Source organism: Myotis yumanensis, unplaced genomic scaffold (genome assembly GCF_028538775.1).
Source record: "Myotis yumanensis isolate MYYU_CA2020_CCGP unplaced genomic scaffold, mMyoYum1.0.hap1 SCAF_19, whole genome shotgun sequence".
NCBI classification, from domain to species: Eukaryota; Metazoa; Chordata; class Mammalia; order Chiroptera; family Vespertilionidae; genus Myotis; species Myotis yumanensis.
The window spans coordinates 953,283-970,113 of NW_027223770.1; the positions used below are offsets into that span (position 1 = coordinate 953,283).

General features: G+C 41.2%; 1 protein-coding gene across 2 annotated transcripts in view; it reads left to right on the top strand.

Annotated features, from left to right (window-relative positions):
* The window catches only part of TBCEL (tubulin folding cofactor E like), a 73,297-nt gene that overhangs the window by 13,507 nt on the left and 42,959 nt on the right, over window positions 1-16,831 (top strand). The window contains exons 1-3 of one of the 2 annotated variants that reach the window (XM_070399893.1): window positions 2,671-2,739; window positions 10,543-10,692; window positions 12,462-12,601. In XM_070399893.1, coding sequence (XP_070255994.1) covers window positions 10,560-10,692; window positions 12,462-12,601 — 273 coding nt within the window. In that variant the 5' untranslated portion in view covers window positions 2,671-2,739; window positions 10,543-10,559. Of the gene's footprint in view, window positions 1-2,670; window positions 2,740-10,542; window positions 10,693-12,461; window positions 12,602-16,831 lie in introns of those variants that run through there. The other variant, XM_070399892.1, reaches the window with a different exon arrangement.

Genomic DNA, 16,831 nt, shown 5'->3' on the forward strand with positions numbered 1-16,831 from the left:
GGGCCTGCCGGTCTCTGGTCGCTGTCTGCGGGGCGATTGGTCGGAGCTGGGCCCCCTGCCTGGCTTCCTCAGCACCTGGGAGCTGGGTGGCAGCCCCACCTGACGCTGCCACCACTGGTCGCCATCTGCCGGGTGATTGGGCCCCTGCTTGCATCCACCTTGGCCTGGCACTGCCTGCTCACCTGTTCCATCATCCCGCTGCGGTCCTGCTCTCGTAGGGGCCCATTGGGGCTGGCAGCACCTCCACTGCTGCCAGCGCTGCCTCACTGACACTTGCCATGTTTCGTGCAGCCCCCTGGTGGTCAGTGAACATCATAGCGAGTGGCTGAACTCTCGGTCGAGGGGATAATTTGCATATTAGGCTTTTATTATATAGGAGGATGATATGGATACCAAAATCAAATATTCAGTATTAAAACAATTGTGGCTGTAGGTTTTGCAAAAGAATTTAGCTTGATAGCAGGTATTTCTGACTCTGTTAAGGATTTATTGCTCAGTCATGTCATCTTTATTTTTGGAATCTTTATGGAGTGGTAGACATAAGTATATGCTTATTGGTAGATATGAAACAGTTTTGTTCATAAATACTCTGATCTCAGAGTTTACTAATAAACCTGTCTTTAATATTTTATAAAATTCACTTGATATGCACAATCAGAATTGATTAGAAAACTCAGTGGTTAGCACATTTACTGAGTGCCAGTTTAGTGCAAAGTTCCAGTCCATGATCATGCAGAGAAGCATTATGGTCCTTACCCTCAAGAACTGTTCAGTCTACGACACAAGCATAAACGTGAAAATCACATCATTACGCACGAGTGGTATAGTGCAAAGTAGAAGTATATGGGACACAAAGGAAAGATTCCATGCCAATATGTGATTGATTAGTTGCTCACTGAGTATTTTAGGCAATAGATACCATGGACTCAGCTCAAGGGAAACCGATGATTATGGCAAGAGGTATCTGAAAAATGAGCTAGGCACTGAAGGATCTATAAAATTTAGATAGGTGGAGAGGACAGGGGAAGAGCTTCCAGCTAGGAAGGAATGATATTATAAATGTCAGGCGTTTTTACTGTCTGAATCATTAATTGGCATTAATTAACATAGACCTGGGACCAAAAACAATTAGATTGAATCTATTTAACAAAAATTGCTAGTCCCCCAGCCCTACATTACTGCTACCATGCTCCCTGAGTGGTGATGGTAGGAGTAGTAGGAGTAGAAGTAGAAGTAATAGTAATAAGCTTGTATTTATTAAGTGCCTTCTATGTGCCAGGCACTGTGGTAAACACTTTTTACCCATATTGTCACTATCTCAGCACCCTGTGCCCCCTTTTATGGATAAGGCAATAATGAAGACCCAAGAGAACTGAAGAAGCTTGCCCACAGTCACACATAGTAGAGACAGTCATGATTATATCAGGCAACCAGCACTTCTGTTACCATCAGACAATGCTACCATAGGCCATGCTAAGCAGCACTAAATGTGGAAAAGACTAGTGACTTTTTAAAAATATTTTTATTGCTTTCAGAAGGAAGGGAGAGGGCGAGAGAGAGAGAGAAGAGAGAACAGAGAAACATCAGTGATGAGAGAGAATCATTGATCTGCTTCCACCTGCATGCCCCCCACTGGGGGATCGAGCCTGCAACCCAGGCCTGTGCCCTGACTGGGAATTGAATTGTGACCTCCTGGTTCAGAGGTCGATGCTCAACCACTAAGTCATGTGGGCTGGGCAGGATTAGTGAACTTTTTAATGACCTGTAAACTTTCGTAAACTCTGTGTGGCTGATGTTTAATGTTCCGGCAATACCTGGTTATGAACCAGAATGGTTGTAAACTCCTCTAGAACACCAGTTTCCAACTGGGGTGCATAATCATTTTTAAAACATGCAGTAGCTGACTATTTAGTCAGGGGCACTGACCTCTTTCCCCTTAGATTCTCTAGTAAAACAATGACAACAGCCATACAACCATAGCTGTCCACTGTGACTGAATGAAAATTATACCTTTTTTTTGTCAGATTGGCAAAAAAATATAATGTGCTGTAAAATATTAATAATTAGGTTATATGTGTCATGAGATGAGAAAGTTGAAAAGCGCTTGTCTAGAAGGCCTTATTTTAACTTAATAGCTTCTGTTGCTGCTCAGGAGTAGAGACAATGGGCACAATCTGTCCTGTAAGCAGCTGAGTAATGAATGACCTTAAACTTGTGTATTCACCACTGAGATAGCATGCACATAGTTTTCTTTGGATGAAAATGAATCCATTCAAGAAACGAATATTCATTGCTCTTTTGACAGGAAGAAGTTATGAGTATTTTTTCCCTTCTGGTGACTAAACCATTCAGTATTGCTGCTTAGTTTTGTGATTCAATTTGATGTAGTTACAAGAGGTATTTGGGGTGTAGTGGTTTTCATGTATTTTAATAAGTTGTATTTCTATGATTTTTGTGTGATGCCACATATTGTTGACAGGAAATACTTGTTTTTTAGTAAAGACAGCAATGACTCAATAGATTAGAGTCCAGAAAGTCTGACTCAGCATGCTGTTTGGGCCACAGAAACCTGAGCAGTCACCTCAGTCTCAGAGCCTGGAAACAGAGATAAGTGTCAGTTTGTCTGTTTCAGAGGCTGGCTGTGGAAAATTGCTGGGCTTTAATTGTTAATCTCAGTGTGGGGCACAACTTTTGGGGAACATGAATTTGAGAGTAAATGTATCTACTCCTGAATTTTGAGTAAGTACAACAAGCTTTGAGATTTTCCCAAATTGAGTCCGGGTGGGTAGAAAGGGTGCGTGTGCCAGTTTGTGAAGGAGCTGGGAGGTGCAGTAAGGTTGGGACTCTTCCTTGGATGCTGTTGAATTAAAGGGTGTAGTGAATGTTAAACTGTTTTTGTTGTTCTTGCTGAAAGTTTTTGGAAAGTGTTTTTCTATATTTAGACCACAGCAAACAGGTCAGTCATATTTGCAAATGTGCAGTTGTAAATGAGAAAACTTTCTCTTTTTTCAATATCAAATATGCCTCATGTGCATTGTAGTTGTTTAGTAGAAAATACATACAGGTCTGAGGCTGTAATCCCTGATAAGAGTCACAGCTTTAGACGTCTTTGGACTAAAGAGTTTGAGTTAGGTATTTTAACATCTGGTACTGTTAGAGTCAGTGCAGTGAGAAGCAAGGAGGGTAATAGCAGTGACTCACCAACAGCATCATTCAAGGACTAAGCGGGAGTCTGAATTCTCATTTCACTTGGCAATGTTGGAGTTTTAAAAAAAATATTCTATCTTGCAAAGATGACGTGCTACTTTGTTGCACTTAAATGTGGTTTAGTATACAGTTGAGAAAGACTAAAAACAGGGTGGTTCATAGCAGGTTATGAAATGGTGTGTCATGATAATGGATTTATCAGCTACACTCAAGTTTTGCACTTGGAAAGCATAAATTTGTGAATTGGTGAACTATAATTCTATAGAATAGTTCTGAAAGTTATTAGAACTTATTTTCCTTTCTTTTCATCTCAAGAAGGTATCCACTTAAGTATCTATATATATAAAAGCCTAAGTGACCGTTAAACCAAATGACCGGAACTATGACGTGCACTGACCACCAGGGAGCAGCCACTCAATGCAGGAACTGCCCCCTGGTGGTCAGTATGCTCCCACAGCCAACCTCCCGCGGCTAGCCAACCTCCCCTATCCCTCCTCCATTCCCCCGCCCCTCTCCCCCCGCCCCCCGCCTTCAGGCCCAATCGGCCCAGTCCCAATTGGCCCGGCCCTGATTGGGACTGGGCAAGACGACCTGATTGGTCCTGATCGCTGGCCAAGCCTAGGGACCCCATCCGTGCATGAATTCCTGCACTGGGCCTCTACTATCACATAAAGCTTAGGAAAGGTACTAAGATAGAATTTCAGGTTTACCTATAAACGAAATTAAGAGTGAGACTGTCTAGCCTCATTATATTGACTTGGACAATGTCCCTGAAGTGTTTTTATGACTTCAGCTGTAAAAAGTTCTTAATGGAATACCCTACAAACCTTAAAAATGATAATGTAGATATATGTTTATTGACAAAGTTTTTCATGAGCTATTTTGTGAAAAGGCAGTTTACAAAACTATATATGTAAAGTAATTTAATCTTTGTGTAAAAACTACGTATCTACACAGCATGAGAAGTTGTCTGGAAACATATGCACCGTAAGGGGCATACTCGAGTTTAATCTACTTGCCGAATCTGTTGACCAAAGCTTCCAGGTTCGGCTGTGGCTCTAGACATGCTTCTGATAAGGACAGGTTTGGGTGACACTTACTTCCATGCTTCACTTAACTAATAAAAAGGGAAAGTACATCTACACAAAAACTATATGCTGTTATAGGTGTTTTTTTTCCCATTGAACATTTGAAAAATTCAGAATGTAAATCACTGGTATTTTTAAAGCAATTGAACATTTAAAAATTTCAGAATGTGTATCACTTGTATTTTTAAAGCAATTATTTAGGAAAAAGCTTTTTAAAAAAGTTTTTACCCAAGGATATGTTTTATTGATTTTTCTTTAGAGAGAGAGGAAGGGGGAAGGGAGAGAGAGAGAGAAACATTGATGTGAGAGAGAAACATTGATTGGTTGCCTCCTGTACACAGCCTGACCAGGTACGTGCCCTTACTGGGAATCAAACCACGACCTTTTTTTGAAAATGGGGCAACACTCCAACCAACTGAACAACCCAACCTGAGCCAGAAAAAAGCTTATTAATAGTCCTTTAGTAATTCATTTATTTAATCTTTCATGGAGGGAAAAATATATAGAGAGTAGTTATGCTTTATTGGGATATACTTAATGCTGAAGATCAGAACGATTTGGAAAAGAAATAAACAAAAGTCCTAGCTAACCTAAAATGTCCAAGACACTAGCAGGGTTTGAGTATAGTAGGGGTCTTTCATAAAAGGGAGCTTTCCCGTACGAGGTTAAAAATCCACAAAACAAAAGTTAAATGGGCTTAAAAATAATAAAAGAAATACTTAGAAAATTCGAGAAAGCTAATAACCTTAAAAGATTCTTCGATGGTCTCTGAGAGATTCCCCCCACAGACTTATTTTGTTATTATTGACCTCCTGCACCCTCCCCCCAAAGAACTCAGCCTATAAATATCTCTCTTATCCTTTAAAAAAAAAAGAACAAGCTATAAAAACTCTCCAGAACATTTTATTTTTCTTCATCCACTGTCCCATCTCTTCTGCTTTCATTGAAGCTTCTCAAGGGCCTGGTCTACACTCACGGTCTTCCAATGTGTACCCACTTGTCTGTCCTGAAAATGCTTCCCCAAGATGAATAAACTAATTGCCCAGGGGCTTTAAAATTCTCACCATTTTTAACCTCTTGATATTCTGCATAACGTTTGGTAACCCCCATGCTTGCACTATTCATGGTGACCTATCAAAATTTTTCTTACTCTTATTTCTCTAGGATAAAGTTGAATCTGAAAAATAAGCTGAGTCTCCCATCCACCCTGCAGTCACATGTCCTGCTCCCCCAAAACGTATTTCATGGTTTAGCATTACAGCTCCCTGGCCAGTGCTTGATGTCTCTGTGCCTGGTCACATTGCATTATTTCCTGTGCCTAAATTCTCTCCACCGTTAACCTGATCTTCATCATCCTTCAAGTGCCTCAGTTTTCACCTCCTCCTTCCTTGTTCTGTGGCCTATTTCAGGCATGTGTGATGACCGTGTCATTCCTCGTAGGTTGTGGCTGTCCTAAGGGCAGAGTTTGGGCTTTCCTCATGCACTTCTTTAGTGCTCCACACAGTGTTTGGCAGAAATACAAAGTGTTTGGCACAAATGCACCGTCTGTTTCCTGTTTGTTGAACAGAGCTAAGTAAGACTTTAAGCTCTGTGAGGACATTTGTGTTTATAAATTCACTAGAGGCCCGGTGCACTGATTCGTGCACCAGTGGGGTCCGTCGGCCTGGCCTGCGGGGATGGGGCCAAAACCGGCTCTCCAACATCCCCTGAGGGGTTCTGGATTGCGAAAGGGTGCAGGCCAGGCCGAGGGACCCTAGTATGCATATGAGATCTTTGGTTAATCTCTTCCCACCCTCCCCCTAGCCCCTTCCCTCTGAGATTCGTCAGTCTGTTCCATGTTTCCATGCCTGTGGTTTCCACTCCTGCATTGAGCGTTTGCCCCCTGGTGGTTAGTGCGCGTCATAGCTACCAGGTGGCCAGTTGAAAGGTCAGCCAGTCACTTAGGCTTTTATATATGTAGATGAATAGGAAAATAATTGATAAGGTGCCCAAGAGAGATAGCAAAATTAACGAAATATATTTGCTCTCCATTTATATTAAACAAGTGGTAAAGAGATTTTTATTCTTAGACTGTCTTATAAAAGAAATAGACATTTAAGTGGAGAAAAATGACCAGAATGAAATGTCATCTGACCAAAGGAGCCTAAAGGTGAAATTGTAGAATCTTCATCCAAAATGTTTAACCTAAGTTTTGTTTTCAAATAATTGGAAACAAAATATGGGCAGGTGGTTTTTAGAGTGTAGTGTGTTCTGCCCTTCTCTGATGAATAGATGAGATGGGTTAGTTGTGTATAAGTAGCTTCATGTCAAGTGACTGTCAATAGTTTTAAACTACTTGAGAATGTTTCCCTCTTCTCCACTATGTTTATGCTATGAAAACTCTTCCTGGAGATGTAGCCTTCTCCCTAAACTAATGCATAATTTGAATTACTGCAGTTTATTTTTTAGAACTGTTTCCTGTCCCAGTAGCCTGGATCCTGGAGTCAGCTTCCTGCTGCAGGAAGCTCCACTCCTCCTGGTTAGTCCCCAGGAAGAGGTGGCAGGAAGGCCTGACCTCCCAGAGCCCCTTAGGCTTATTTATGACTGTGTCACCTCTGCCTCCTGGAGACAGTTGAGTAATTTGGATGAAATATTTGGCTAACATTGATTATCACATTTAACTTGTCTAGTGAAGGAAGTGACTGCAGGCCTGAGGGTATTCTGTCCACCCTCCACACACTGCACAATGGAGCTTTTGCTTCATGCTAGACATGGCCTATTTACTATTTTCAGTTGCATTGAGTTTCATACTAATTTTGACCTAGTCCTTTGGGGACATAAAGTGCAAATTGTTTGATAGCATTCTCGGGTACTTAGGTGACTAGGTGTTCTGTTGTGATGTTAATCTACTAGAGGCCCAGTGCATGGATTTGTGCACCAGTGGGGTCCCTCGGCCTGGCCTGTGGGGATCAGGCTGAAACTGGCAGTCCAACATTCCCCAAGTGACCCCGGATTGCAAGAGGGTGCAGGCCAGGCAGAGGGACCTCACTGATGCACAATCGGGGCTGGGGAGTGATCGCGGGAGGGCTCCAGGGCGTGTCCAGCCTGTCTCGCCCAGTCCCGATTGGCTGGACCCCAGCAGCAAGCTAACCTACCGGTTGGAGCCTCTGCCTCCTGGTGGTCAGTGCATGTCATAGCGATTGGTTGAACAGTCAAACAAACGGTTGTACAGTTAGCATATTAGACTTTTGTTATATAGGATTTGGCAAAAGTACACTGAGCAACTTACCCGCCAACATGCTCTTAGTCCTTTACAAGAGCATAGTGTAGTCAGGATTGGAGGCACAAAGGAGCTGACATTTTCACAGACGCACTCCACAACTTGATAATGGAACCAAGTGACATCACCCAAGACTCCCGGCTGCCTGACTGAGCACCAATTTAGAACACTTTTACAAATGTCTCAGCACCATGCCAGCTGTAGTGCTAGTCAGGTGTAATTTGACACCTGTTTTTTTTTCCCTCAGAAAGACATAGATTACCCTCCCACCCCCAAAAAAACTTTTTCAAAGGCTTCACTTAAAGATCTTTTTTCCATCCTGTATTCCTTAGTTTTCATTCTGCTTGTTTTCAGTTTTCCTTTTCCACTAATGTTCCTCCTCAAACTGCCTCAACAGATTTTGAGTAGATTTATGTTTACTGATTCATTTTGCAATCTTAACTTTCTAATTCAAAGCTCGTGTATTAATGTGTACACTATCTACGTTCCTGGAAAGCTTTTTCAATAGAGTCTCCTGGAAAATGGTCAGTGAGGGCACCTGGCACTGCTTTTAAGTCTTTAGGGGGGAAATGAAGGAAAACCCCAGACTGTCTGGAAGAGTTATTCAGCCTGGGGCCATGAGGAATCACCTTTCTATGTTCCCTGATTACTTGCTGACAAGGACTTACTTTGACTTGAATATGTGTTTAATATTACCATTCCTCAGTTTGTCTCCATTTAAATCGTGTATAAGATTATTGCTCCTGAATTGCATAGATTTGAATTTAAGTGGTCCTGAAGCTTCCAGTTAAAAGATGCTATTTAATCTCAGGTGACTATTATGCTGACACTGACAGTTCAGCACCCTCCCCATACACTCTTTAATCTTTTTGAACTGTCAATTTGCCGGAAGCCGGTCCATCCTTGCTGCTTGACACAGTCGCTGCAGGAAAGAAACATCTGCACAGCATATGTTTCAAGGGACCTGGCATATATAGCATATTGTTCTTAATATGTTTGCTCTCCTTAGCGCCATGTGTTTTAACCAAGGTCACCTCTCCGAGAAAGGTTGTTTCCCTAGGTGGGGATTTTTCCCTGAGGTTAGGGAGGGGATACAACCCCTTAACTAAGTGCCAGGCGGTTAGTTAATCACTTTAACTACAAACGATCACTCTTAAGCTACATAATCTTTACTCCCTGGAATGGAGATAAGAAACGCCCTAACCTTTGCAATAGAAATTGACAGGATTAAAATCGACTGGTATAAATACAGATGTAACAAGACAATAAACATCAGATCCAGATCAGTTCCTAACCAGAACTTGGCTGGAGATCCTGGCTAGAGGTCCTGACTAGGCTGCTGATCAACTGAAGGCTGTCTCCGTGTCATTCCTTCTTCGCCGACTCCGTCCACACCTTTGGGGACCCCTGGACCTGTTGGGGTTGGACCCCAGCACCAATTGCATGGAAGATAGCAGTGTAACTTCTTTGACTTTTTGTTAAACATTTCTAAAGTTTTTCTTGGCATTTGCTTGAGACAGGTCTTTGATAAGAGCTATGGTGCTGCAGCTAATGACATAGCCCCTGCTCCATATTGTCTATTGCTTGTGGTGATAAATTTACAATGAAAAAAAGAACTTTTCAACTTGAAGATTCCTGAAGGCCTAGATGAATGCATGTTTTGACACAATCAGGGCTGGGATAGAGGACACTGCAGGCACTTATCACAACGTGGATAGAACGAAAACAGATTGTATCCTTAAGCTCACAATGAGGATCCTGACAGAGGGCAGCCCTATAGTCTCAAGGGGACTTGTGATATTATGAAATGTACTCCATAGTCTCAACTGGTAAATTGTACAGATACAACTTTGGTTCATTAAGTGGACAAGTGTTTGTACTGGCACAAGAACAGACACATAGATCAAGGAACAGAATAGAGAGCCCAGAAATAAACCCACACCTAAATGGTCAATCTACAACAAAGGAGGCAAGAATATATATTGTAAAGACAGTCTATTAAATAAATGGTGTTGGGAAAACTGGGCAGATAAATGCAAAACAATGAGATTAGGTCACTTCTTATACCATAAACAAAAATAAACTAAAAATCAATTAGAGACTTAAATGTAAAACCTGAAACTATTTAACTCCTAGAAGAAAATTTAGTCAGCAAACTCTTTGATATTGACCTTAGCACGATTTTGGGGGGCTATATCTTGGGCAAAGGCAACAGAAGCAAAAATAACTTGGGCAAAAAGCATACTCTGGCTCTGTTTTTGAAAAACATTTCAGAGAGGAAGGGAAAGGGGGAGAGAGAAAAACATCAATGATGAGAGAGAATTATTGATCGGCTGCCTCCTGCATGCCCCCTACTGGGGATCGAGCCTGCAACTCTGACCTGGAATCAAATTGTGACCTCCTGGTTCATAGGACAACTCTCAACCACTGAGCCACACCGGCCAGGCTCTGGCTCTTTTAAGGATGATTTCTAGAAGTGGCCATAGAATAATTTGTTTTTATCTCATCAACTAGAACTTAATCATATTCTCATTCCTAAATACAAGTAGCTATGTACACAGTTAAATGTTCGTTTACTATGGAGGAAGAGGAGAAAAATATCAGAGGATTCGTTCACACTCTTTAGTCTGATATTTAGTCTTTAACTTTCTGTTTAGTCCTTTTTCTTATCACTTACCACATGAACCCTATGCATCAGCCAAAAGCTTTCTTGTTCCCCTGGGTTGAAAATGATGGCCTCTTCCTCAAAATCATGTAGCACTTTTCATCTGTATTGTGAGGCTCATGTGCTGAACTGTTTTGCTGTCTCGTCTACATGTGGTCTTCCTAAGTCATAAGGTCTCACCACAGTATGAATTCTTGGTAGCAGTGACCGTGTCTTAGATATCTGCAATGCCTAGCCTAGTGCCTTATAAATAATTAGTTCATAATAAATAGTTCTTATATTAGAAAGATAAATAATCTTGATGACTTCTTGGTTTCTTGCAGAATTTTAGGAAAGGAAGATGGATCAACCTAGTGGAAGGAGTTTTATGCAAGTATTATGTGAAAAATATAGTCCTGAAAACTTTCCTTACCGCCGTGGTCCAGGGATGGGAGTCCATGTCCCAGTTACACCTCAGGGCTCTCCTATGAAAGGTAAGAAAGATAGGATCTAAAACATTTATTTGCTGGACTTACTTAGGACATTAAATCAGAATATTGCCTTTTTGCAAATTTCTTTATTTTGAATTATGAGTCAGTCTTTCTCCCTTGCTATGATTTCATTTTTTGAAAAAAATGAAAGGACTTGTTTTGCTCCTGATTGGTCAAAAGTCATTTAGTTGGACTCATGGGGCAAGAACAATATTTGAGTGATATCATTTCAAATACATATTCTTTCACGAACTGGGAGGGTGCAAGAGACTGCAAAACTACTTTGTCCTCAACAGCCAAACAGCCTAATTGGATTACAAGATAGTCACATTTACGAAACTATAATATGAGGTAGTTTATGTTGAGCCCAATGAATGACACAGTGATTGGGGAAGAAGTTTGAAAGAGAGTTAATATCAAAAAAGAGTTCAAAGCTGTGAGACTTGAACTAACCCCTCAAGAATGTAGAATTTTGTTAGAGAGGAGATAAAGACATTCTAGAAGAGGGATTATGATGTGAGCAAAGATCTACAACTATAAGTGTGCATGCTGTTTTAGCTTAACAGTTCATAAGATTAGTTCTTTGTAATTATTGAAGATTATTATTGAACAGTGTTTTGGTTCCTATATCCAAAGGTTCCTGAGCATTTATTATTTCTCATTGCAACGATCTTATCACTCCATATCAACTGGAATGACAGAAGGAAGTGGACTTCTTACTTGGTCATTTTTTTCAGGCTCCATTCTCTTTCTGAAAAACTTGATACTGATAAGTACTAAGTTGAAAAATCATGCAATGTGAGGCCTCCATTACTAAATATTACCTTTGTGAGTCCTTGTTTTATACCACACAGGGAAAGAGTGGTTGAATTCTCACGTTTATCCTTTTTATTAGAGACTGGAGGCCCGATGCACGAAAATCGTGCAAGAGTAGGCCTTCCTTCCCCTGGCTGCCAGCACTGGCTTCCCTCTGGCACCTGGGATCCGAGCTTCCCTCTGGCTGCTGGCAGGCACCTGGGACCTGGGCTTCCATCACAGAGGGGATGGAAGCCCGCCACAGCCTGCCGGTCGGTGGCCTGGGCCTCCCTCTTTGGGGCGATCATGGAGCCCCCCCAATTGATTGCCCCACCAGCCGAAGGCCTGGACCTCCCTCTGCAGGGCGATCAGGAGGCTATGGCTGGGCCCCTGACCAATCACATCGCACCCGCCTTGGCTGGCCTGACACCAGTGGGTGTCTTAGCGTGGTCCCGGATAGTCGTCTGGATGGTCGTTCTGCTATTCAGCTGTTTGATCGATTTGCATATTATGTTTTATTATATAGGATAGTAAGTGATTTTATTGATACATGTAGATGAACAGAAGTAGGTTAGCAGAGACTATCTTCAATGGTTTGAGGTAATTTTAAAAGGCAGCAAAAGGTGAAACTATATACAAGATACTTTTGAACTTTTTTCCATTTTAAAATGGAAAGAACTAAGGCCAATAAGAAGACACTGGTAGTCAGACATGAGTCACGGGAACCTGGTCTTCAGGTGATGAGATGATGGCCTGTGTGATGGATAACAGGCCTCGGGAGGTGAAGCCTCCGGGACTTTCATCTCCTCCTGGTTCGTTTTGAAACAAACTATTGCCTACTTCATATTTGGTGTCTCCACTTAGAATTCAGAACCCTTGGATCCCATCGTAGCCTTTTGATTTTGATTCCTGGGGGCTGCGTGTATGCAGACAAGAACGAGGCTGACGTAGCAAGTGTTCTGTCTCCTGTGATCCAGATCGCCTCAACCTCCCGAGCGTCCTGGTGCTGAACAGCTGTGGGATCACCTGTGCAGGGGAGGAAACCGAAATCGCTGCCTTTTGTGCTCATGTGTCAGAGCTGGATCTTTCTGACAACAAACTCGAAGACTGGCATGAGGTAAAGCTCTCCTGTCGCTGCCTTTGGGAAATGCAGCAGTGATCATTGTACTGCTTATGGCATCAAGTATTCTGCTGAACTCGTTCTCACTGGAGATTCTTGTTGTCTGTATGTCTCAAGATACATAACTGGCTGTTTCAGCTGTTCTTATGGTAATTTTTCAATTAACTTGATTATGATTATTAGTTTTTACTAATGTGCACTGAGGAACTTTATTCCAGGCATCCAAAGGTTAATAAATTGAGAGAAGTTTAGACTGCTAGCAATGCATTAAATTTTCTACTCTTTCACTGGTTTACACATCCTATACGTATTCTCTACTACTACTTTAACATTTATTACTATAAATTGACATAAAAATTGTTTAGGGTTGGAAGTAATATTCTTGTTACTGAAATTTATTCCAAATATTTTAGAACTTTTTCTTACTTTATTAAGTGTCTTTGGTGGTTTGACATAACAGATGTCTTTTGATCTCAGAGTAACTCTAAACCAACTATACAAATAAAAGTATTATAGCACTCTCTCTTATACACTAGAGGCCTGATGCACGAAATTCGTGCAAGGGGCTCGGCCCTTGTAGCCCTTGCTGCCCTGTGGCCCCACAGCCCCACCCACTGGTCTTTCCAGAAGGTTGTTCCTCTGTCCGGTCTAATTAGCATATTAGCTCTTCATTACATAGGATATCATTGCCTTTCTGATTATAACATTACCTAGTAGAAGCTACCCTTTAGAATAAGGGAAAAGTAGTTTTTCCTGCTTTATTTGTTCTTAATTGGGCTCTTCTTTCTTGCTTGGAAAAGCTTGCTAATGGTTTTTCCTGCCTCAGTTTTGTTCTGCTTCCTCTAACCCAGTGGTTCTCAACCTTGGCTGCACATTAGAATCACCTGGGAATCTTTTTAAAATCCTGATTTCTGGGCCTCATCCTCCAGAAATTCTGTTTCTTTGTTACTAATGTTGTGGCCTCACCCCATAACAAAGAAACAGAATTTCCGGAGGATGAGGCCCAGAAATCAGGATTTTAAAAAGATTCCCAGGTGATTCTAATGTGCAGCCAAGGTTGAGAACCACTGCAACCTGTCTTCCATGTAAGTGAAATAGGGCGGTGCCCCTCTCCTGTGGGAAGTCCTGCAGCTGTCTGTTACTGCCCGGAAACGGAAGTCTGAGCTCTCTGAGTGTGGCCCTCCCTTAGGTGGCCCTGTGCTATTTCTAGAGCTTCATCTTCATCTTTAACCACATGCTTCTTCTTACAGCTCGTGAGAAGCTCTTACATGAAAAGCTTCCTTGCTTTCAGTTCCTTCTCAATCTACTGCCCTCTTCCTATGTCTCAGCAAGATGGGCCCGATTGCCATCCCTCTGAGGAGCTTCCCCCAGGCAGCCACTGACCCCTGTGCCTGGGTCCTGCTGCCCTGAAAGGGTTTCTCACAACGTCCTGCAACCACGGGCTCCCTTGGCATTTTCCTGCTAGATGACCGTCTGCTAAGTAGAGGTTTTGTCTTTTTTATCATCAGCATCCAGTCTACTAGGCACTCAAATGTTTGCTGACTTCGTTAATGAGGAAATGATTGTCTCTTAAGGATTAATGAAGACCACTGCTCCAGCTTTTCTTGTGAACTTAAGAAAAGTTCCTTCATTTTTAGTGCTTCAGTTTGCTCATTTTAAAGACAGGGCTGCTGATGAAATTCATCACTGAGCCATTTTATAGATGCTAAACACTATACAAATTCTAAGACAGCTTTGTATTTTTCAGTTTTCTTCCACTTTTCATGTATTTTCTTATTTATTTCATAGTCTTTTTAATCCGGTGACTGTGCTCCCAGTTATATTTCCTGTTTCTATTGAGATGTTCACCTGAATTCTTTGAGAGGCACGTCACTTGATTTCTAAGTGACTTGCTAATATACGCAGACTTAATCCCTATTTGTACATGTATTTATTGATTGGTACATTGATCTAAACAGTGTGGTTCACTGTTTAACCGATTACAGTCTATGCCTCTTTTGTCCTTTGAGGTGCTTAATTGACATGCATGCTCTGTCCACACAGCACACATGCAAAAGGAACTCCTTGGTACCCTCCTCCACGATGCCCACAGTATCCTCCTGCTGACCGCAGGGCCTTTTTTGACCTGCGTGGGTGACAAGTCAGACCAAATCTCCCTCTGAATCATTTCCGCTCCTGTGTCCGCAGGCTGCTTCTCCTAAATGTGGTTCCTTGGGAGGCTAGAGTTTTCTAAGATATGTGCTTCGTGCCTGATCTGTGCTTCTGCTACCTGGTGGGAACAGTTGAGAGTGATGACATTGCTACCTCAGGAGGGCAATTTATGTCCGTGTGGATCAGAACACAATTTGCACTAAGTACTTCAGCCTTTTCTCTACCTAGACAGAGAGCTGCACTACTTTCACACTGCAATGATGTGTATGGCCAGAGGGTCGTGTGTTTATCTGTACTCTGTTGAGTTTGTATATCCTATAGGTATGCAAGTAAATATTTGCTGCTACTACCCTTCTGGTGTCTATTTTCCAGTTTATTTTTGTTTTCATTTTGCTTTATATTTGTCTTTAACCTTAAACATAATTGATCTCAGTCTTCTAGACCATAAATCAGAACACAGAGAGATGGGAGAAATACTGACAGCAAAAGAATATTGATTTGGAGGATTGATTAAACTCTGCTAGGCTACAAAAGTATAGGTCACAGTTTTAAGACATTACATTTCAACCCCATTGCAGCCCATATACCTGATTGCCAAAAAGATTGTTTGTTTTTGTCCATTAACTAAGTTTATTCAGACAGTATTTGAAATAGCAAAGTGGAACAAAATACTGTCATATCATTTGCTCTTTTCGTGTTTTGAATGATCACTAATGCTATGAGTAACTTCTTATATAGTTTAAACTACTGGCTGCTATATATCCAGACTAAGATCAATGTGACTGAGAAGTGTAATACTTTGGGGGAAGCAAAGATTTGTCTCTAACCTTCAAAAGTTAGGCATCTTTGTGTTAAAACAAGATGCATTTTTTAGCTTTTGACTTGAATTTTTGTCTAACTAGATTTTACTCTGACTTTTCCCAAGGTGTCTTCTGTTTCTTCCCTTTCTTATCAAAACCATTTTATAAAAGAGTTGAGAGGAGGGAAGTATTAGCTACTCAGGGGAGTTAGAGAATAGCTTGGGTAGAAGTTACAGATTATTGTCTTATAATGCTTGTCCCATTTTTTCTAAAACTGTAATTTCTTTCTTTTTAGAGGCCAGAGTAGAGGGCCCCCTCTTAAATTATAGAATTGTGGCGACTCAAAGAGATATGAGTTCAGCTCCATGTTTCTACACATGAGTCTGCTCAGCTCACTCCAACTGGAAGCGGTTTCTGTTTGTTGGTTGGTTGGTTTTTAGAATTTAAAAAAGAGAAGTCAATGGACTGCCCTAGAAACTGATTGAATGCTTGTCCATCTTTGCTATTAGGACATTTTTCTGCCATAAGTAAGTTTACCTGTCTGTAAGGTGTTATATTTTTCAGAATCTTACTATTTACGGTTACCCTAAAATACTTTCTAATTTCAGCTTTGTAAATAAAATATTTATTTTTTAACGTGTATTTTTTTTCTGCTTTAATTATTAGACCATAGTCTAACATTATCTTTCTGGGATATTCCAAGGCTAGTAAGTCATTATTCTAATCTTTATTCTCATTGGACAGTAGGGTAGATGCAGACTCGGAAAAGATTACATCAGTATCTGTTTGCTTTGGGAATTCTCCCAGAAATTGCTTCAAAAATCCTTAAATTATCAAATTTTGAGTATTTTCCTTTTTAAAAAAAATATATATATGTTTATTGATTTCAGAGAGAAAGGGAGAGGGAAAAAGAGATAGAAACATCAATGATGATAGAGAATCATTGATTGGCTCCCTCCTGTACGTCCCCTACTGGGGATCCAGCTTACAACCCAGGCATGTGCCCTTGATCGAAATTGAACGGACCCTTCAGTCCACAGGCTGATGCTCTATCCACTGAGCCAAACCAGCTAGGGCTTGAGTATTTTCCTTTTTATTACAAAAATAGAATATGACGGGTGCTGGTTAATAAAGGGTTTATGTTTTCTTTTATTTAACTGAGACTGCTATAATTAGCAGTTAGCCTTCATGCTGTAATTGTAGCAGAATTATTTTTCATCCGTTTTTGCCCTTAAAAGAGATACACATAGATCAGTGGTTCTCAACCTTGGCTGCA